This window comes from Phalacrocorax carbo, chromosome 2, assembly GCF_963921805.1.
Source record: "Phalacrocorax carbo chromosome 2, bPhaCar2.1, whole genome shotgun sequence".
Lineage (NCBI taxonomy): Eukaryota > Metazoa > Chordata > Aves > Suliformes > Phalacrocoracidae > Phalacrocorax > Phalacrocorax carbo.
Genome location: NC_087514.1, coordinates 142226637 through 142249973, shown reverse-complemented (window position 1 = coordinate 142249973; position 23337 = coordinate 142226637). Strand labels below are relative to the sequence as shown.

The 23337-nt window shown below is 38.5% G+C and overlaps 1 protein-coding gene across 2 annotated transcripts; it reads right to left on the bottom strand.

The window, feature by feature from the left end:
• Window positions 1–1393: 1393 nt before the first annotated feature.
• KRIT1 (KRIT1 ankyrin repeat containing) lies at window positions 1394–23274 on the bottom strand. 2 transcript variants are annotated; one of them, XM_064444638.1, is made up of 18 exons: window positions 23181–23274; window positions 21990–22061; window positions 20924–21045; window positions 20318–20477; window positions 18843–18935; window positions 17853–17982; window positions 15468–15711; window positions 15057–15172; window positions 14478–14621; window positions 13568–13724; window positions 13166–13273; window positions 11336–11492; window positions 8859–9010; window positions 8047–8213; window positions 4719–4806; window positions 2812–3018; window positions 2383–2499; window positions 1394–1626 (listed from the first exon to the last, which is right to left on the bottom strand). In XM_064444638.1, the coding sequence occupies exons 3-18, from the start codon at window positions 21023–21025 to the stop codon at window positions 1558–1560; spliced, it is 2211 nt and encodes a 736-aa protein (XP_064300708.1). In that variant the 5' UTR covers window positions 21026–21045; window positions 21990–22061; window positions 23181–23274; the 3' UTR covers window positions 1394–1557. The 2 variants fall into 2 exon arrangements, with proteins under 2 accessions (XP_064300708.1, XP_064300709.1); XM_064444639.1 differs by lacking the exon at window positions 20318–20477 and having other exon boundaries at window positions 20924–21081.
• Window positions 23275–23337: the final 63 nt, after the last annotated feature.

Sequence of the window (23337 nt, the reverse complement as noted above, 5' to 3'; positions counted from 1 at the left end):
TTTTAATATTTTTCCTCTCATCATCTAACAAAGTGCTATGTAGACAATTGTATTTCTGAGAGCAGCGTCCAGTGAGAGCAGGGACGCACTATGAAGGACCTGACCTTTGCACTGTTTACCTTAAATAAAATGTAACAATCCATGAAGATTTGCTGTTATTATTTGCGCCAGTGAAGTTGAAGTAGAAAAGTATAGCTTGCTAAGAAGATTACAAAATATAAGAGTCTCCTGTTCACTTTTAACTGCTTACTACTTTAATTTCTTAAACTGCACTTACTAGTAGGAAGGTATGAGTAGTTCCTACACAACAGCACAGTTCCTAACATTCATTTCATCTTTTATTTTAAAAAATTAGAGGCAGGTGCGCTTTTATTTTAAAAAAACTTTTTTACAAAATATTGCACACTGTTTTAGCATGCAATTTACACAGAAGAAATAGTCAAGTGCACTTAAAACCCTGAAATGCAACCAGAAATTTTAAAGACTTGTGTTATGAATACTATTTTAATGTACAAGGATATGTTTCAGGCTGCATAGGGTCCCACCTTACACTTGGGACCCAACTTGTTGAGACCCAGTCCTGCCTCTGCAGAGAGCAGGCATAACACTTACAAAATGCATCTCAGTTCCTTGCATCCTGCTCTGCTTGTAGCCTCAAGAAATTGAAGTAATGAGTAGGAAAATAAGTTTAACAGGAATAATTTAGTACCTCCTAGATGAGTTTTAATTACCGCAGATGTGTTGCAATCCAGGGTAAGATTTATTAAACTTTCTCAAGTCCTCTGAGTAAGATTCATTTGTAAATCTGTATCTCCCCGTCCTCCATATACACATTTCATATTGCACGGCAAAACTAAAAATCCATTTTTTTAAAAAAAACCAAACATGCTAAACATTTAATATGGCTTGTGAATGATTTAAAGTATTTCCCTTTTGACATCCTCATGCAATATTTTGAATAAATATGAATACAATGGACAAAAAAGTTAAAAGTAAAAATAAAGCCAGCTATAATGTTTGTCAGAAATCAAATAAAACCAAGAGTTTATCAAAAGTAGCTGCTCGAAGGTCTAACTGGTCTTTTAAGCATACTTATCAACAGTATCTTAAAAATAGTGTCTACAAAATACTGTAACATATATGACCTCCTTGATGTTCCACAGAATGACACAAAAGGTAAACAGTTTAACTGAGGCTCGTTTAATGGCAGTGGCAGTCCCATAATCCTCTGGGGACAAGGGCCTTACTTGATTCGTGCTCATCCAACTCAGTAAACCATTTACATTTCATTAGCTTTACTGGTTAAGCTCAAGCCCTACAATAGCTTATATATGAAACACAAAAATATTTATAAAAAGAATAGGTATGTTGTATAGGTTTTTTTAAAAAAAAAAAAAAAATCAACCATGCGGCTTCTACACAAAGTTAAAAAACTGTACAAATTGACTTTTCTGTTGTGTAAAATTCATGTACGTGGAAGGTCCTCTGCTATGATGAGAAATAAGTTGGTTTTTGCTTAGCTGTTAGATGCTGTTTTGTAACTATTGTTCATTTCCATCATTCATTTCTTTCACTTGGCATTAACTGGCCATTTAATTTCATCAGAAGTTTTACGACGAGACCTGCCTATATAAAGGTACACAATTAAATTCTATCACCATTTCAGAGCTATGATGCAATTAAGTAGATAATAAGTTAAAAGTTGCATAATCTTAGAAATAAGGAAAATAAAACCTGGATTTTTCTCAGATACCAGAAAGTGTTTTTCAACATATACAAACACTGCCCCATAACCACCTTAATATATAAGAATCAAAAGTAACTACTGTCAAAGTATGCAAGATACTCAAAGCTGTAATTTTTTCGCAACACATTTTAACATGGCATATTACCAGTGATGTAGACTATGGGTAAAAGAAGCATTCTCCATCAGACGTCCACAAACTCTATCAAAAGTTGCTGGTAGCAGTTGCACTTAAGCTGCTTTGTAACACTGCCTTCACAGATCTCAATCCCAAACTCTGCTAGTCTTGACAGCAAAGTTACCAGCTCAAACTCTGTGATTCTCATCATATTTGGAATTATGCTTAGAGAGTCTGAGGGACTGCACACATGAAACAAACAGTTTTGATTAAAAAAAAAAGTCTATCCTAATGATTACAGATACATTTTATGTATTTTGAACCCTAAAGGCTTCACAAGCTAGGAAAACAAGCAAACATTCTGAAATATTAAAAAGAAAGTTTTAAGATAATTTTTGTGGGGACTTGGCTTGGGCTTCTTTTATACTGTACTTGGGTAGTCAGTCTCAAGAGAGGAGGCGTGTATCTAGTTTAGGAAAAAACTAACTGAACATAAAGGATGAAAAATGACATTGCTTACCTGTTTGGTATGCACAATAAAGCTCATTTTGTTTTCCAGACTGTGGATTTGAAAACATGTATCTCCATCTCCCAACTGCCACATAAAGCAACCATACTTTAGGCTGAGGAGTAAAGCCTGCAATGAAAGGTAGGAAACTGTCATTCAGAAAATATTCTCCATACTTGCAAATGGAACTTTCCTTAGTTCACTTAGACAGAATTCTGATTTAGAACAGTATGTTCCACAACCTAGTTGTAGCTTATGAAGTAGTCAAGTGTAAAAATACAAGGCTTCCTACTAGTAGTGCCTTATAAAGATCTTAAAGTCTTGGAAATCTTCAGCCAAGTTGAACCAAAATAGTCGGATGTGAAATTACTACTGGCACAAAGAATTTAAGAGAACAGAATTAAGCTTAGCAGTTATCATTGGCAGTTCACTTAAGCTGACCTTTGTTTCCATGTTGAGGAGGTGCAGCCCTTTTACATTTACTCCTACATACACTTTGATGACTTTATGGCTACTTGAACTTGCTTTGGTGAATATCTGTCCTGTGAAAAAAGCTGCTCCGTAAGTAGGAATTTCCCAGCAATTCTGCAAGAACATGCGCTGAAGGTGATGCATCTCTTTACTTACGCCTTCACTGGTGCTGAGATTCTAGAAATAAAGAAACAATAGCAATCAACAAGTCTTCCCAAATAGTTGTGGTTATTTGAAGAAAAAACACTATTTAGAGAAGTTCCCACTAGGCTAGTAGTCCCAAAGTACTTTCCCAGCAACTGTCTTCCTACATCTAAATTAAGCCCTAGAACCACAGGAAGGCTCAAATGCCAAAAGAGTCTGAGGCAGAAAGCAGATGCCTGTACAAGCCTCAGAAATCTGAGCCACGGACACCTAATCTCTCCAGGGCCCCACAGTTTGGCCTCGCTCAGAAGTATGTTGGACTCATCAGGGATAAGCAGCTATGCACCCATCTGGCACTAAATGCATCACAATCCTTTAAACTAAGCGTTCTTCCTCCTTTAAGGGGTTCAATCCGTTGAGGCATGGTAAGATGAGCAAGTACCTCCCCCCAAAAATAATGGATTTTTTTCTTTTAGAAGGAAAACAGAGGTGCAGTTTTCTTTTCCTTAGTGGAGCCCTCATTCAGAATGAGACAGGCTTCTGTTTCTTCCCCTTGAGCAGAGTGATCGCTAGAGAGCTCCTGATTCAAAATAGACTGATGTAAAGTACCTTAACAAACAAAAAACTTGGCTGGGCCATACATGAGATGAGAAGGCACAGGCACGAGAGAGGACACAAGTCCAACAGTCTGGAGGTCGTGACTGTAGGTGTGGTGGATGGGACCAACCTCTTTGGATCCACACTGTGCCTTACACCTTATTGAATTCTACACAGCCATTTAAAAAATGTAAAATACATTAATATTTTTGGAGCGAAAGATTGCAACTCCCTTCCAATACCCCACACCCCAAAATAATGGCTTAAGAACAGAAGTCAAGAAAGCTATGCTCATTCTTACATATTGTCTGATACAAGAAAGAGTAGAGACTACCCTGCTATGCCTTCTGATATACCACAGTCTGAGAAAGACCACCATCATCCCCTCCTTCATCTGTATTACATAGAACAGGAATGATCTGCTGGTTTCTGACAAAAAAGGTGTAGGCACCAAGAGAAAGTTTATGGTTGAGTAACCTCATCTCAGAAGAGGCGCAAGGCCTGGAAACATTCCATGGGTACCTCTGCAGTGTTTCCTGTCAGCTACTTTTAGTGATGCACACTGGCCAGTACAGTTCTCTGACACGCCTCACTTTCTCCAAAATTTTTTATAGAGGTCATGAATTTAACCTTGAAGTGCCTCTGGTGCCATTTGGAATCCATAGCCCTTCAGTTAGAGATCTTTTACAGAAACAGCCCAAGTCCACATTTACAAATTTTGCTCAATTAACTGCTCTAGTCAAAGGAGTTTGTGTGTGTGCACACACGTACACGTCAGCAGCACTATCAGACCCCTAACATACAAGCTACACTGGCAAAAAGGACTCTGTAGTTCTATCACTACAAGCAGATGTGAAAATAAAAGTCAGAGTAGATTTTTTCACATGTATGCCTGAATTGGCAGTATTCCCAATACACAGCTAACACTGAAGATAAAGGAAGAGATGACAATTATATTCTAATAAACAGATCTACTGTAACTGTACAAGAAAAACAGCATTCCAACAGCCCATCCCAAACATTCAGAACATACACATTTCTAGCTTTATATACCAGTATTTTTGTTCATTAACTGACAACCAAACAGTCAAAAATGTTTAAGACAGGATATTTTACTATTTGATTATTTATCTCACCTTGTATTCATGAAGTATCCTGTTTGTCCAATGAGGAGCTTTACTTTTTAGTTTAGTGATTGGTACTATAGATTTAAGATTTTCTTCACTAAGAGAAAAACAAAGCAGAAAAAAGTTTTTCTTCACTAAACAAAGTAAGGAGAAAGAACAATGTCTGCCAGTTTGTATCTTCAAGTCATGTACTGAGCTAGACAGTCAGCTCCTACCCTATCTTGCCTCTTCAGGTGAAAGCATTCCTGAAACGTAAGCTAAGGCTTCTAAGATAGAGTGTAATTCTCAGTTAACAGAGATCCAGCTTTGTGTTATACACTTTGTGTCATGCATCATGGAATGGCACAACCAGAAAATGTTAGCAGAACACATGACTCTCACTTGATTACAGACCAGTTTGGTAAATTCCAGTTTGGAAGCCAAAATGATACACAGTCATTTATACCAGAATATTACACACTCAGAAAAGATGACAGCTTATAGGTGCTCTTCCCTTCATTGTTGTATTCAGCACCACAAAGTACACGGCCCATTAATTTCCACATGAAAGTTAAATATTATATAATATGAAAGTGAAGGTATTTATATAAAGTGCCTTTAAAAAACCAACAACCAAACAACAAACAGTAAAAGAAAGCCTTTGCTAACTTGTTTTTATGCATAATTAATCTAGGTTGCACCACTAGGTTTTTGAGACTAGTCATTTTTAAACTATATCTGTCAGTAACTGCACATATGATCTACCAATCAAAAACCCTGCACAGGACAATGTGTCTGGATCTTTAAGGTCAAGGATACACTCATGCAAACAACAGCCTGGATAAAATTTTTAAATGACCAGTCTTTTGATAAACATTTCTGTCTACTACAAAAAAGTTCAGAATATATGTCTTTTCATCTCTCTGAAGAAGAGCAGAGATATTTTCCAACATCTTTTTTTTGAATCAGTGGATAAGGAGTTGGCTTCAGTGGATAAGGAACTGGCTAGATGGTCGCATCCAGAGGGTAGTGGTCAATGGTTCAATGTTCAGACGGAGACCAGTGTCAAGTGGTGTCCCTCAGGGGTCCGTACTGGGACCGCTACTGTTTAATATCTTCATCACTGACATAGACAGTGGGATCAAGTGCACCCTCAGCAAGTCTGCAGATGACACCAAGCTGAGCGGTACAGCTGACATGCCAAAAGGACGGGATGTCATCCAGAGAGACCTGGACAAGCTGGAGAGGTGGGCCTGTGAGGACCTCATGAGGTTCAACAAGGCCAAGGGCAAGGTCCTGCACCTGGGTCGGGCCAATCCCCAGTATCAATACAGACTGGGGGATGAAGGGATTGAGAGCAGCCCTGCGGAGAAGGGCTTGGGGGTACTGGTGAACAAAAAGCTGCCCATGAGCCAACAATGTGCACTCACAGCCCAGAAGGCCAACCATATCCTGGGCTGCATCAAAAGAAGTGTGGCCAGCAGGTCGAGGGAGGTGATTCTGCCCCTCTACTCTGCTCTGGTGAGACCCCACCTGGAGTGCTGAGTCCAGCTCTGGAGCCCTCAGCACAAGAAGGACATGGAGCTGTTGGAGCGGGTCCAGAGGAGGCCGCAAAAATGATCCAAGGGCTGGAGCACCTCTCCTGTGAAGACAGGCTGAGAGAGTTGGGGTTGTTCAGCCTGGAGAAGAGAAGGCTCAGGGGAGACATTATTGTGGCCTTTCAATACTTAAAGGGGGCTTCTAAGAAAGATGGGGACACACTTTTTAGCAAGGCCTGTTGTGACAGGACAAGGGTTAATAATTTTAAACTCAAAGAGGGTAGATTTATGCTAGATATAAGGAAAAGATTTTTTACTATGAAGGTGGTGAAACACTGGCACAGGTTGCCCAGAGAGGTGGAGGTTGCCCCATCCCTCGAAACATTCAAGGTCAGGTTGGACAGGGGTCTGAGCAACCTGTTCTGGTTGAAGATGTCCCTGCTCACTACAGGGGGATTGGACCAGATGACCTCTAAAGGTCCCTTCCAACCTAAACCATTCTATGATTCTATGAATATGGGTGGAAAGCATGCCCAAATGCCCACAAGGTTCTTCTCTCTGGCCCAAACTATCTTTCCAAGTTGTCCTGTCTACAGAGTCCTGTCTACAAACAATTCTGTTCAGCAGGATCAACTTATAGCCATATTGCTCATCTGCCCCACTATTGAAAGGAACTCCACCCTGCAGCCACTGGGATTCAGCGGGTGTAGTTTCATATGAAACCAAGTTGTGTTTAACTCCACACTCCCGCAGGTCTGGGCAGTCCCACTCAAAACCAGCTCTCCTTATGCTCAATCTACCAACTGTGCAACTGCAGGACAAGATAGGTCGACAGCTGAACCTACCAAACAGCCCACCCAAAAGTTTTCCAGTCAGGGAGCCCATTCACTCAGCTCACTCTGTAATGGTACAGTCTCTACACCTACCAGAAGGAAGAGAAAGGAACAAGTAAGTGCAGTCAGTACAGCCAGGCCTTTCAGAGGCAGCCCACACTTACATCAGTGTAACTGTAGGAGAAAATGCACCCTGATTTACTGAGGGTGGAGAATAGAACGAAAAAACCAAGCAAGCCAAGACAGCTCTGGTGATGCTGTGGATGAGAGGAGATAAGAAGTATAGTAGCATTCTGGAATAGCACAGCTGCTGTTACATGAATGAATTGAGGTGGAGATAGTAAGGGGTGGAATGATGGTGCACACAGTAGAGAACTGGAATACTGACGCGCTCAGATACTGATGTAGAAATATATGAGGGAGGAAAAAGCCATATCCCAGAAAGAGCTCAGCTACTGTTGTGCTGGCAAGCACACAGAAGGGGAGAAAAGCATCATCTAGCAGAGCCGTACTGGTGCTATGTGTCTCGCCAATTTAGTCTAGCAGGTCAGATACAAATGAGAGAACAGAAGTAATATCTGCATGGTCTGTCCCCTTCAAAGAGGGAGGAAAGCCAGTCCCAGAAGTTGGCCTAACTGGACATAGTAAGAGGTTTCTTCAGCGTTGTCCAAAGTCCAGTCCTGTCAAAACCCTTCATTCACGTGAGTACTGTTACTCTTTTTGGTATTACTGTATGTCAGTATAGACTTACAGAATACAGAACCCCCATGCCTCTGCTTGGGACTGCAATAATACATACATTTTTCAGACCCCACCTCCAGCTTCTATTAATGCTACAAGGATTATGTGATTACTCTGAACTAGAGCTCAGTGATGGAGAAAAATAATAAATAAATCATACCTAAAATCTGAGAGTTCCATAGTGAGTGCTATCTGAAAATACTTAATCTAAAATCATAATTTTAAGTTTCAAACATACATACTTACTTTAGAAAGCCCTGTTTATGTTTCTTGCTCTCATAATTTCCATAGACTATTTGTAGAAGCAGACTTGCCAATGTGATCAGCTTGGCATCAGGTGACGTGTAGAAACCTTTCAGTAAATTATATCTGGCTTCATCAAAAAGGATAAGAATAGCCAATGGATCCTCAATCTGTTAAAAAGATTTAAATAATATGATTTCTTTGTAAAAGAAAATGAGCTTAGAAACTATAAATACAATTTCTCAACAATTCAGAGACAGAAGACAAAGGTGTGATCCCGACTGAAGCATACATATACTCATTGACTTATTTCAAGCCTTCACTGACCTAACACACTTCCAAATTAAAGTGATCAGCATACCATGCCAAATGAAAAGGGTCTCAGAAATACAGACAACTGTGGTTTTTCCCACCATGAGTCCATTTTGAATAATAGGTTTGAATAATCCCATTGAAACTGACCAATTAAATATCTGAAAAAATCACATCACAGGGAAGAGAAAGAAAATTGGGCAGGTTGTTTTTAGCTGTATGACAGATAGATAGAAATTGAGGCACACAGACTTATAATAAACCAAACAGCTGGGAAGGTGAGAAATGAGAGAGGGGGGAAAGGAAGGAGGGCCGGGGTAGGGCGCGATGGAGGGAGGAAGGGAGGGAAGAACCTGAAGATTCAAACTATTACAGCAAGGGAGAGGAGTGTTCTGGTTTAAATAAGTTTTGAAATTACTACAGCCGTTAAACACCCTGAGTATTGATGGTCAATGTGTTCTGACTCCAACCATGATTTCATGCTATCACTTCCAAGTGCAGACCTTTTTTTCTGTTTCCAGTGGAAGTCTCACATCTCTTCTCAGGAAAAGCTGTGAAGTTTCCCTTTGAGGATCCAAGTTTGTCAGTTCAGTGAATATTTCAGGCCAATCTCGAATGTGCTGTAAAGGCTTGTGGTACGGCTTCAGTTGGAGGCCTGAAAAATAACAGGTTTTGTTTATACATAAACAAACAGAATAACATAGCACGCACACACACACGCACACATATATATATATATGTATGTGAGTATATGCAGCACCAAAACCAGAGTATCTAAAACAGAGGACTCATTAACAAAGTTCCCCCTATGTTTTCTAAACTGCTATATATAAAAGGTTTTGAAAATATGGATTTATTGACAGAACTCTCAGCATCAGTTCATTAAATGCACTAGCGATGAACCTTTGTTATTTTCAGCCCCTCAAGAATGAAGTTGTATTTAAAAATTTAGTGGAACACCAAGGCAGACCTTAAAAACATAATAATAAAACATTAGAGACTTGTCTCGATTATTATGGGAGAAATACAAGGTCCAACAATCTTATTTCTGACAGAAAAATACACATAAAATTTATCTTATAAACGTATTTGCCATTTTTGGATGTATATAAACCATAAAGTTTTCAAAACATTCATTCTTTTTTTCAATCTGTAAAATATCTTGATTCTTAAAAGGCTACAGTCATTCAATGTTTCATGTTCTCCTGCCTATATAAGAGCTGAGATATCATACAGAGCTTTGCAGCTACAGTCCTACTATGTACTAGATTCCATACCTTCAATTATGTTCATTCGCTTACCCTGCCTGTCCTTGTGATTATTGCTTGGCTGTTTTCTAGTAGTGAGGAACTAGAAGGCTGTATATCTACCTCATCCTCACTGCTCTGGCTTTGACATTGTGACATTTCACATTATATAAAAACTGAGAATAATCTGTTCACTCAACTTATCCACCTTACATTCAAACACAAAAACATTATCTGTCCTACAAACAAGAAAAGGATAGTCTTTATAGTTGTACACAAAACTACAAGAAATACATTTTATAATGAAACTTGTCCATTAGTTGTTTGAAGCTGTAAATCAGACACTGATTCATTTTCAAACTTAGGCTAAGCACCTAGAGAATTACTTGTTTTTAAACAATGTATCAGTGAGTAATCTCTTCCCCTCAAATGCAAGGATAATACTTCAGTGATTTGAGTAAAACATAACATACACATCTAGAAAAGGTACAAACGGTAAGACTTCAACACTGAAATACTTCCTTTGCTTCCAGATATTAACATCTGTGTTTAACTGTGACATACAGCAAAGTAACAAGGCAAATGGTGTGACATTGGGAGAAAAAGATTAAAAAGAAAGAAGATTTCCTGCAATATTTATAGATAAAATTTTGCAAATTTTTATAGATAAAAAAATGTATATGTATTCCACTATAATGGAAGACTGACAACAGTAAATGAAATTTTAAATGCAAGGCTTCTGTGTTAATGTTACTGATACCACAGCATCCTACCAGGCCCGAATCGTGCGTTGTAAACCCATTATGTCTTCCATAGCTATCCTTGTTGCAGCAGTACTATTTACCACGTTTTCTGACAAAACACAATCACTATCATCGACTCTTATGGTTCTAGTTATCTTTCGCTACATAGCTCAAACTACAATATACTTTTTATTTAGATCAGAAATACCAAAAAACACAGCAAATGTAATAATGATGTTTTGCATCAGAATTCCCTTCCACCAAATAAATCTGAAAACTTGCTTATCAAAAAATCATTTTGGTGCAAAACACATGAAAATTCATATGATTAAAGGACCTAATGAAAAAACAACATTAAATCAGCTTTACCTTAGTTACTAGATTTAAATAGATTAAACATTGGTAAAAAACCTACATGCATCCAATTTCAGATACTTTGGGAAGAAAAATACCACTAAAATTAGGGTGAGTTAGCAGTAAGGACTATGAGAGCAGAGGTGCCCTATAACAGAAATACAATCTGAACTAGCCACATCTTCCTAGATGAAATACATTCTAGATGCCACAGTGATACAGGGTCAGACCTATCGGGGGTACTACCCAAAACGGTGGCTGAAATGGAGAAGCACTCTGTAGCTCTGAAAGCGCAGTTTGGAGACATCAGGCTGTAAAGGTTGGGAGTTAATCTACTGGAGGAAAGCTTAAGCAGAGGAAATAGAAAAATTGGTTTCACTCCCCATGCAAAAGATACAAAGATGAGACCTACAGGGATTACAGTCTCTGGCAGGACAAAGTGTATTAACAGGCTGTCTAGATACAGATTAGCTACTAAAGTAGGGCTTTTAAAAGCTGATAGAAAGAGGTTAATACAGAACTGTCAGAGACCACGTTTCTTATTTTCCTAAGAAAATATTTTTTTTTCTAAAGGCAAGCAGAAATAAAAATAGCTATGATAAACTCTCAAGTATAATGATCCTCTTTGTTACTTACTGAGGTTCTCGGAACAGATCCAGATAGTGAAGTACTGCTGTGTTTCTTGAGACAAACGCATCCCCTCCATTATCTGTTGTACAGTAGTATTGTTTCCATGTTTCAACTCAACAGAGCGATACGACCCATCCATACGATAAATTCGTGCCTTTTCATACTACATAAAAATTAAAATATATTAAACAAAGACCTTGTTAAAATTCTCTCTGTTGGTGCTTCTGAAGAGGAAAACAACTTTACCATAATTCAGCAACATCCATACCGTTAAGAAAAAGATCACCGCACAACTCCTGCATATTCACTATTTATCAAAACTGCTTGCTTCATGTTCTGTGCAAGTTCTTATACTGTGTTTTTTACCACAGTAACTCCAAGAAAGATCTTACTGATACTTTGAGGACTTCACTTCTGTTGAACTCGAATGCAAGTAGGCATTTAAAAGCTCCCTGAGGGATTTGGTCTCAACTGCCTATGCATATCGTGAAATGTCCACCTCACCATTATTGGCAGGTTATGAATTATTCCCCTCATTAGTCTATACTAAAAAGACTTATTTTTCAGAGGGAAGCACCACCCTTTACACAGACACCAGTACAATAAGAATACAATCTCACCAAGATCTTATAGCACTTCTGTAGTATTACTACTAATAAATCATTTTCCCCTTCAGAACTCCCATAGCTTTCACTGAATTGCATGCGGGCCCAGAGTATGCCTCCTGAAAGATGTACTTAAACGTAATTCAGGTGCTTAAAGCATATACACACAAGTTGTAGGTCAATGAAACTTCTTGTTTTCATCTAACAGGTTAAATGTTTCAGCTGCTCGAATAAAAAAAGTTGTAGGAATTTGTAACTTCCCTTCTTTAAATCTATTTAGCCATCAAGAACTAAGCTCCTAAAAACTTCGGGAAAAAAAGATGAATGCCTTGGAAAATAACAACTGACTGAAAATGAGGCTGGAATGGAAAATATCAGTCTATTTTTGCTGCAGTACTCTCTGTAACTCCTACTGCAGCAATTTCTTTTTTTTTTTATTATAACATTAATTCAACAGTAATAAGTGACAATATCACCTATTATGCTATGAAATCTACTTAAAATGTGTGCATTAGTCTTTTAGAGTCATTAGACACACATCTGCCATTTGATCAACTGCATAATAAGATCTCTATAATAAAGTAGGTCAATTTCTTCAAGAATTACTTTAGAAGATTCATTCATAGAGTGAAATAAAGATAATTTAAAACATCTTGAAAAATTGACAGGTTTACTGCCACCTACCTACAGAGAGACAAGTTGCATCTGAAGTCAAGGAAAAGAAACAAGTGATTTTGTATCATTCGGTTAATCTTACATCTACTTCAGGATGAGAGGAATCGTGCCATGAATTTTGTTTACTATCCTGGCTAGATCTCCACTGACTGCCAAGGAAGCCTACACTGACTAACTGATGCAAAGCCTATTTTGTAGAAGCCTACATTTAGCCAGATGAATGCTCCTGTTTATCTACATATCTAAGATGACAATGCATAAAGAAAGCTGATGGTTGTATGATCAAAAGTAGACATAAAATCTGTGGCTGATGTGATGCTCCTACAAATAAATCAAAGCATCATGTTCAAAACCTCACATGTATTTCTTGAGCAATAAATGTAGACAGAAACATTCAAAGACACAAAATGTCAGTTTGTTTATATTTACACTAACAATTTCAGTATACTGCACGTTTCCAAAAACAGTGATAAATGAGTCTATCTCTTCTACTTCTACATGCTTATCTGCAAACCAGTTATAAACTTTAAACTATTTAGAAAAAAAAAACTCATACAGGTTTATTTATGGCTTCCTTCAGCAGTTTTGCAGTTTCTTCCCACTCATTTTGTTTGTTCTCTTCACAGACATTCAGTGGAGATCTTCCTTGTTGATCAGTAATGTGCTACCAACATAAACAGAAACACTGGTAATACATTTTTTTCACTAGAGATCGGTAAACATTTACCATTTACACTTGGGTTTTTTTGTAATGAAAATACTTGATCCTAGGGTTCAAACATTTAATTGATATACAATGGGAAAAGTAGAGGTAATGAAAAATATTTAACCATTTTTTTGGTAATCTTTCAACAGGATCATTGTGTTTACACATTGTGATCTGGACACAAAATATTTCACATACACAAGCTAGAAACTGTTGCTAAAACTGCTATCTCTATACAGAAACAGAACTTACTCTGTCAATTTCTGGATGATTTAGTAGTATTTGTACTATTTCAGCATGCCCACCTCCAGCAGCAAAATGAAGAGGAGAGCTAAGTTGGCCGTTCAAGAGATTTGGATTGCATTTCCCTTTCTCCAACAGCATTCGAGTGGCTTCAACTTTTCCATACCTGCAGCCAGGTTTAAAGCAGAAAAGACACAACAAATGTAAAATCAAATCTTTTTTTTCAGCTAGCCCTAAACATGGAAAAGTGTTATTTCCATGCTCAAGAGTTTTTAGATTTGAAATGGTACCAAAGACAACGGAACATCATTAAGTTTGTAGAAATTAGTATCAGTTCTGCACTTCTTTGGTAACCATTGGTCTAGTAATCACTTGTTGTGTTCATTATAGACAAAGTGAACCTTGCTTCAAACTAGCTAAGTTTGGATAGGTGTAGCAATATATATATATAATAATATAGTCAGACAAGTTCACCTCTGTGGATCACCTAGTCCAGCTTCCCACTCAAAGACTGACCATCACCAAAACATGCTCAGCTCAGCTATTACTGTGCTGTAAAACTGCTCATGGCCTTTAACCAACAAAGACTGTAAGAGTTACTACACGAAACTAGACCCAGTGTCTCCAATGGGAATTAGAACAGATGCTTCAGGACCAATAAAAGAGACAGCAAAGTGTTTGTTGATATGATCACCACACCTGGTCTCCTAATTCAGACTGAAATTATCTCAAAACCTGAAGCAATCTTTCTCCTCAGAAGGTAACACTAACATATATTAAAGTCTAAGCGTAAAAAGTCTAGAGTTTTTTTTATTTCTCAGTTTTGAGTCTGTAAGATAATTTAAATCAATGATTAGCACTAAAGAATCATGACAGCAAGAATGCATTTGAGTGGCAAAACTACGTTCATCTGACTCACCAGCACGCATAATGGATAGGTGCCCAGTGGTCACTATCTAACTGATTAACAGAAAACTTTTTATCCAGAAGGTGGCTTAGTAAATCAGAGTCGCCTTCGCAAGCACTGCGGTGAAGAGGGAAATCATCTACCCACTGGTGTTCCCTAAGAATTAAAAAGGGAAACAGGAGTAAAACACAGTTCAGAAATATTTTAACAGTTGAAAACACAGACTTTTTAAAAATTACTAATATTGCACTAACTGTAGATCTACATGAAGAATAAAAACGAAGCTTGTGCAGCTAAAATGTGCCAATATTCATACAACTACTATTTTCGTCGTGCAGGAGTCAAGCCACAGCCATATTCATTATGCTAAGAAATGCTTCTCTAATGTTTATAATTTAAACCTTTCTTGATCCGTCCTTTAATTGCTGTGTTTGAGTACTTCAAGACTTCAAAGAGATTTTTTTTAAACGTGTATTTATATAGTAAAGCCCTAAAGTAATAGGAATCTTATCCTGACCAAGTCTACCAAGAACTACTGTAATATACCAAAACAGAATTATCCATTAATGAAAAAGGAATGTAACATAATACTTGTCCTCGGTGACACTGCTCATGCTACGTTGCCACTTTTCTCTTTTGGGAATCTGAATCTTTGAATAGTCTGGGGCTCCAAGGCCGAAGTATGGATTTATTACCACTTTGTCAACCTGTGAAGACAGAATTTAAACACAACTTTAAAAATATCTTACTGAGATTTGGCTAAATAATCCTCCATCTAGGCAGGGTATTCTCTTGAAACTGAAGTTATTATAGTAACATTTTATAATTAAAGAGAATGGTGTTCAAACGTGAGGATTTGAAAAACCATTTAGCAGTAAGCGTGTAATAAAAGAAATCTGATTATTTTAAACATAAAGCACACACATATCAAATAAATGAATGAACTGTAAAATGAAAATGTATGTATGTTTCAGAAATATAAAATGAAAATATGGTTCTTACCCTATTGGTATACTGAAGGTCAGATCCAAACAAAGGATTATAGATACACATATCTGCTTTCTCCAATGCCAGCATTTTACTCTTTATTTCCAGGGCAGTATAACCCATGTGTAACGAGCTCTCTGTTTGACCAGGTTCTATAGCATAGGCAGGGTTTATTACATTTGTTTTAATTCTCTCAAGAGGAGATGGTCTGAATAAAGCTGGAATGGAGTGAGACTGGGTGTGCCGTTCATCCAACCACCTGCAGGACAGAACAGGCAAGTAATTAATTTTCAGGTAGAAGAGGACTATTTTGGTCATGCCTATCCATTATTTGGTTTGATTAAGGGTTGTACGTATGATAATCACATGTTTTAATTAAAAAAAAATATTATTACTTACAATGTGCACAGCCAATTTTATAGCACTACATTAATCCCCAAATATGAAATTTTTAAACCAAATATAGTTAAGCAAATGTATTTGCTCAAACACATTTCCTGCAGATGCAAACTCTCAAAGGAAAGGAAATTATAAGCTAAGGTAAGAGTAACATTGTTTACAGCCAAAACACTTAACCACACCAACATGCCACCAGTTCATTTACTTTCAGTTTATCATTATTACTACTCTCAACATACAAAATTTGAAACTTAAAGCAGCTTGTTTAAGGGTGAGTTGAAGTCTCAGTATCTGTGCTGACTTAAGCCTTCTAACTCATGTGTTTCCTTAGGGAGAGGTGGGAAAAGGCAAAAAAATCAGAAGGCCCTTTGGTATTTTCCAAACTGCCAAGTCTCTTGCACATAGGTTACCACCTACCTTTTCACAAAGCTGTGCTGAAAGATATGGTCTTCTAAATGCACCCCTACTGACAGTATAGAAGGGCTTTAGAGCCCTCTTACCCTGAGCTAGAGGGGAGCTTCAGCATTGTACACCTGCTGCATTTTTTTCCTGCCACATATGCAATACAAGAGAGGGCTCAAGATTTTTAGATAAATAAATTTTCACTGAATTGCTAAATTATTTTAGTGTGATGTTGAATGGGGCACATTTTAACTAAGGGTCTAAAGCCAGGTTTGTATTTAAGGTTTCTGCACACACTTTCTCACAAGCTTGAGATAAACATGTACTTTGTTGGAATACAATTAATTCCATTTAGTGATTTAGCCTGGAAATACAGAAGAAAGGTAAGTACATCCTTTGGAAAGATAGATCCACTGACAGCCCACTTGGATCTTGTCTGTCCCAGAACCATGTGTAAGGATGGCAGAACATGGCCTGAAGTTCAGTGCATAGGCTCAGGCCTGGATTTTTAAGTCCCAGATCCGAGCTATCATGTGCTGCATAAGCCATGTTCTCTTCACTTACTCGTAGACCTGCTGGGAAGGAGGGAGGACTGTAAAACTGTGATCATCGTGCTATAAACACCCTCTTGGGTCTCTGAGGTATTTTCAGGCATTTTCTCTAAACAGCTGGCAGATAAATTAGTTATGGTAGTTTGAATCTTTGAAAAATGTTGTTTCAGATTAGGTACATAAAGAATAATCAATATAAACTATTTTCTACTATACTTCCAAGGCTTCTCTCACAACTGTAAGGCTGGTAAAACATCTTAAGCAGGGCTTAGAGTCTGAGGGCACTCATTAAGTAGCAAATAAATATAACGACTGGCACAATGGTATACATGGAAAAAATATGACTCTACTAATAAACAGTAAAAACCCTAGACACAGAACCTTTTTAGGCAATAGCCTGTAACTTATAATTTTTCATGTTAGCCAAAAGTTTCACCTAACTTTATTAATGAAAATAAGTTCATACATAAGTAGGTCTGGTATTTCTTTGTTAAGGGTACATTAATAAAGACCAAAAAACTACTCACATATTCAATTTTCAAACTGCTAAACAACTAATCACTTTCCTGAAAGTTAATTCCCTACTGTAAATAAATTTGTATGGCTGGGGAACATGCACTCCCTTTGTAAAGAGGGGGTTAATTTAAAAGCAAATCATAATGGTATATAATTAACAAGATATTTTTACTGCATTCTGGCAAATACTCTTACAGATGGCAATTATGTCACTTACAGATTAATCATTAGTATTTTATATGATTTTACAAAATCTTCAATGGGAGCAGGAACTTCCAAAAAGCCACTTGATTTACATAAGCACACCATTCTTCGATTTGCAAAAGATTTTTAAAAAGATTCAGAAATATGCTGTCAATGTTCCAGTTTCTGATAAACTTGAAGAAAATAACATGGTATCACAATGATTTCCTTCTTAATCACAATGATTTCCTTCTTAATCACAAGAATGCTATAAAAACTATGTGCTACATCTACAAATTATCTTGTTTAACTTCTACTTTAATGTATTTTTACTGATGGCATTTCTTACTTATCCAAGGCAATTAACATTCTTGCAGTAAGCGTAGCAAAATGGGTGCTGGATTCACTGCATACTCTCATGATGTCTTGTAAACAGTAGAACACAGGGCATCCAGGACTGTATGCGTATTTCGTATTATCTAAAAAGGAAACATACTCTGAAGACACATTAAGAATCTTATCTTCCCTTCTGCATCTTTTGTAGTTACACCTTCCTATCTAATCGAGAGTATATTCTAGCTTTAGACTACAGTAACTTAATTTTTATTAAATGGTAATTGATAGATATTACGTACAATCCTTAGAATTCACAACTCAACAGGGTAGCCTCAAAAACATTAAAGTGTTCAGTTACTCTTCCATCAGTGTGATCAGCTTCATCTGAGGAATTAGATGTATAATGTTGCAAGAAAAAAAAAAGAATAGGACTCGGGACTAGAAGAGGTATTTATCTGATAGTTTTTATCCTTAAGACCTATCAGTAAGGCAAAAATGAAGGCATTTCCCCAAAAGCACACAGACATTTACCTCAGGCTTTTTTAAAAAATACTTCCCTGTCAAGCAATTTACTTTGCCTTCTAAAGACTTTATTCACCACTCCTTATTCAAACAAAACTGTTTACAGACTTCAATAAGCATTCTTCTCTGAGCAAATAACACTGAACTGAATAGGATGTCTTTCTTTAAGTTGCATTCAGTAAGTTCTACACAAGTTAATGCATATGTTTTGAAATATAATCAAGTGAACAAACACAGCTTAAAACAGAAGTGTGCTCTTTTTACAGAAACAAAGGCAATACATTAAAACCAAGGATTTTTCCTTAATTTAAGTAACTTTCTCAAGTTTTAAAGTGTTCAGAGAGAGGCTTCCACCTGAATGCAACTTCTAATGTTTAAATACAGAAAAAGCCATATCTCATATTCACAAAAATTCTTAATAAACCCTCAACTGAACTTCTGCTAAAATGGGTGCAACTTGAGAAATTATGCTCAACGTTACCTTTCACAACAGTTGGAACGATGTAAAGTGATGCCTCTTGGCCTGCCTTCTCTCCATCAAGAGGAAACTTCTTCATTAACACCACACGTTTTCCTAGCACAGTATTAAAAAACAAACCCAAATAATTAATTAACCAACAAAACACAGAAAGCAGTCTAGAGTTGGCTATCTAAAAGCCTACCAGACTCAATCTTCCTAATTTCTAGGAAGAAAAAAATATTATTATTATTATGAGCTATAATGTAAAGCAAGCTAAGAAAATCTAAATACTTATGAAAAAAGAATGTAAACATGTATGTACCCATGAACATCAAAAGTGACATGACTGTACCCCTTTTTTCATAGCAACTTTTCTATATGCCTGATTTTTTTGTAGCATCCACCCCCTAAACCGCCTATCTTTAAGTTAAACAAGATTATTTTTGAAATGGGAAAGCATAGCTGCATGCTACATTCCACGTTAGGGGAAACGCTTTATTCATGTAGTGCTAATACAGTATTTTCCATGTTATTCTCCCTTGCAGCTTTACAGAATTTAGCATTTTGTTTGCTTTTCTGACCTCAGCTGCCTATTTTACTAGGGGGGACACTAAGCTGTGCATATTAATGCTTCAGCCCTCTGTCTGAGTCAATTTAAAATTCTCTAAACCGTGTACGAAGCAGACAGGCTTTGCTTTTACTAGGCATTCCTCAGTGAGTACTCATGCTATTATGCTATTTCATGTTTGCTGCTCAACTAGCTTTAAGTCCACCCAACTCCAGTTATTGCCACCGCAACATTTTACCATGCAGCAGCTATTCCTTTTCGAAATTGTTAGCACTGCATTGTCTGACATCCTTCCCAGTATAACCTTACTTACAAAGCACAGATGAGGTACACAGCAAAAAAAAAGCGCTTTAGTCAGTACAGTTTATACCAATCTGCAAATGAAATATGCTGGCTAAACAGTTTTTGTCAGCACAAGTGTGAGGTTGTTTGCTAGACCAGCTATGCCACAACAATGAAAAAGAAAATGCAGTAATAGAATTATACCCGTAAGTGATACAGTTATGCCAGAAATATTTTCATGTAGATACTGAACAATGCTAGCTTTAGAACAGACTTTAGAAGTGATCAATTCACTAGTTCAAGTCAAGTTTTAGCTGAAATTAAGGATAAAAAGCCACTTCAATCTGATTTACCAGAAGTTTAGCTATAAATCTCAATTTGAGGTGAAGAATTAGTAAAAACAGGCAAAGTTTCACTTAATAAAATTCTTTTAGTAAGCATTTTATAGGATTAGAAGGTAAAAGGAAACAAAGGTAAATTAAAGGTTTTAGCTGTATACTTGGCTTGGGGTTTTTTGATGAACCTCAAAACATACCTTCTTTTTTTAAACTAATTTCATGCTTTTGCACAACCCTTCCATGCCCATTTAATTTTAACGTTATGTTTATAGAGCTATCAACAATAAATCAGATTAAAATGGTTTTACCTTTAATACCCTGATTGGCTGGTGAAATTGGTTTGGTGGCTTCTAATACATAATCCAAGATGCTCTGGGTTATCTCGGTGCCTCCCTGCAGTTTAGTTTCCAACAAAACTTTCTTTCTTTTTTTCTTTTGTCCTTCAATGGGAACTTCAAGCAACAAAATCTTTCGAACAGTAATGAAACCAAAGGAGTTTAAGCACAACTGAAACAAGTACAGAACACTTTTTTTTCTTTTTTTGTTATATTTTTTGTATCACTGGAAAAGCAGTAACAAAATTCAGGAAGTATTGAATGTGGAGGGGCAGGATGGCCAAGTCAGAATGACCGCCATAACAGTAAGTTTAAAGAGAATAAGACATGGCTGCACCCTTGTACTGAGCAGCCCACAGGCCAGAAGGCCCTGAAATGACATGAAATATACAGATATTACAAAACCATGAAGTGTTCAAACACTATAATGATGGGGCAATGCATAGTAGGTATATGACATACATGGACATTATTTAAGCAATGTTATTGTCATTTTCTCATCTGATATATTATTACATATTTACTGTAACTTATTATTTTTAAAAATGTTAATAAATAAAAAAATTTAAATAGTTTTACTTCATAGGATTTAGCTCGATATTCCCGAGAATTCAGGCTAGCAGTATTTTTTGGACGAATCACAGCAACATATGCATCTCCAATGTTTTCTGGGTTTCCCATCTCTCCTGATTATTTTGTCACTGGAAACAATGAATAAACAGGAAGTAAAGATTCAGCTGAAAAAAAGAAAAAAAAATCCAACAGCATGCTAACCTTCAGTGTGCAGGAATTACATCCACTGATGCTTGGTGTTATTCACTTATTGTTCTTTAGCTGGAGAAATAATAATGGCTGACATAATTCTACTTCCTTTTCATAAAAAGGGAAAATCCCACATCAGATAGATTTAATACAAATGATCTTGTTTTCTAACCCACTTTTAAAATAAAAATAATGTTGGTTTTTTTTTTCACTTTGTAACTACCTTCCCCATTTTGCAAGCCAGGCAAAAGGCCAAAGAATTTTAGGACCCTGAAAAATACATGAAATTGAAAAAGAAAACCATTCTAAAGTGACGAGCACTATGATTTATAAAGTGTGCTATGACAAAGTACTGCATTTCTATGAGATCCACAAGGATTTCCCGAAAATACCTCATTTTCCTTCCCCTTACTCCCATTAGGAGGTAGAACAGTCTTGCCTACAGCCCAAGTAACAAAGCTGATACAAATAAACTATCATATGGATTAATTTACTCAGTTTTACTTCAGTGGGGCTGCAAACTGGTGCCCAATTCATTCAAGCACAGAGCTTCTGAAAGGAATAAGTCTTCAGCTTTTGCAAAAAGTGGACACAGGTTTTTAGATTTAAAATAAAACTTTCCTTACACTTCTGTTTAACTCAAAGTGACAATTCTTATAATCATAAAATTTTATTAAAATGATAGGGCAAAGTTCCTAAGGCTAAATTACTTCACGTATCAGATTTGAGAAAGGTCATGTCTGGCCATTAGCACCTTCCAGATGATAGTTTTCTTCATTTGCAAATGAACCCTCTTTCATTCCATATCATCAGTAAGCACATGTTTTTTACAGATTAATCCCTCCACAAAGATTTTTACCTTTACTGTTTCTAGCCTCCTCACCTCTTCTAGGAGAAACAGAGATCTTCAGATTCCCATGCCCTTAGTCCAATACTTTTGCTGGGATCAGACTACCTGAAAACATATTTAAAAAAAAAAAAAAAAACCAAAACAAAATAAATAACGGCATGCACATTTTCACCTTCAGTTAAGATAAACACATTAGCTGGATAATTTAATGGTGGTACTTGAAGAGTAACATCTGAATAGAAACATCTATTGATTTGCATTACAGTAGCATCTAGAAACATTAAATAAGCAACGTGCTGACTTGTGGGAGCTCATGCTTTGGGATATTAAAGTTTGAAAGGAACAAGAAACAACCACCCCTTATGGGCAGCTGGGAAAGGCATGCTCCCTCGGTTTCCTTACAGGCACTGGGATATACTGGGTTTGGGTCGCGGGATTGTGTGGAGGGAACCTGCAGGGGCAGGGCTGGGCCACCCGGGTGGCAGGTGATGGCCAGGTGAACAAGCAGCGGGTGAATTCCCTCTGCCAGGGCTCTGCGCAAAGTCCAGAGTGGCAAAAGGATGTCTGCGAAACAGCCCCGAGAGCCGCGACGTGACCCCAGAACACAAAACCAGAAGGTGAAGAAGGGCGGCACTGTGAGGCTGTGACAGTAACGACCCGCTTCAGAAGGCGCCACCAGAGAACTGACCCGAACCGAACCCAGGTGCCAGCACCGCGTCCCCGTCCCAGCGGATGCGGGTCTCGAGAACATGCCTCACCCGGGCTTCCCCCGCGCCGCGCCGCCGGCCCTGCCCGCCTCCCGCACCGCCTCAGCAGCCCGGGACCCGCCGGGGCGCGGCAGAGGGCAGCTCCCGCCGCCCCGCGGGGACACACGGCCACGCCACCCCGTGAGGGAGGCCGCCGCGCCCGCCCCCCACCGACAGCAGGCCTCGCACAGGGAGCCGCGGCGGCCGCCCCCGCAGCACCGTCTCGCCCCAGCACGACGGGACGGGAACGAGCCCCGCGCCGCCGGTGCCGCCCGCGCCGCCCGCTCCGGCAGCAGCCACCCCGCCGCTGCGCGCCTCAGGGCCGGGAAACGGCCCCCAGAACTTCTCCGGTCGCGGCCGGGCCCCGGGGAGGGGGTGAGGGGCGCTCACGCTGTAGCCGCGCGGAGCGGGACCGCCCCATATGAGGTGACGGGCAGTGCCCCGGCCCTGCTTGCTTCCTCCCTCCCTCCCTCCTTGCCTTCGTCGGTAGTGCCGGCAGTCGCCCCCCCCCCCCGCTGCATCCTCCCGGCGCCCAGGCCCCACGGCCGAGACGCGTCCCGCTCCGCCCCGTCTCCGCCCCGCTCCCTCCCACGGCTCGGTGGATCCGCTTCCCGTCGGAGCCCCGCGGGCCTCGG

Bases quoted from the DNA above. Each gene is read 5' to 3' on its own strand.
- KRIT1 (XM_064444638.1), bottom strand. From the start codon at position 21,025: ATGGGAAACCCAGAAAACATTGGAGATGCATATGTTGCTGTGATTCGT. The intron at 9,011-11,335 runs GTAAGTAACAAA...GTTATTTTTCAG, and splicing joins GATCTGTTCCGAGAACCTCA to GCCTCCAACTGAAGCCGTAC. The intron at 2,500-2,811 runs GTCAGCTTAAGT...CTTTCATTGCAG, and splicing joins TCCTCAACATGGAAACAAAG to GCTTTACTCCTCAGCCTAAA.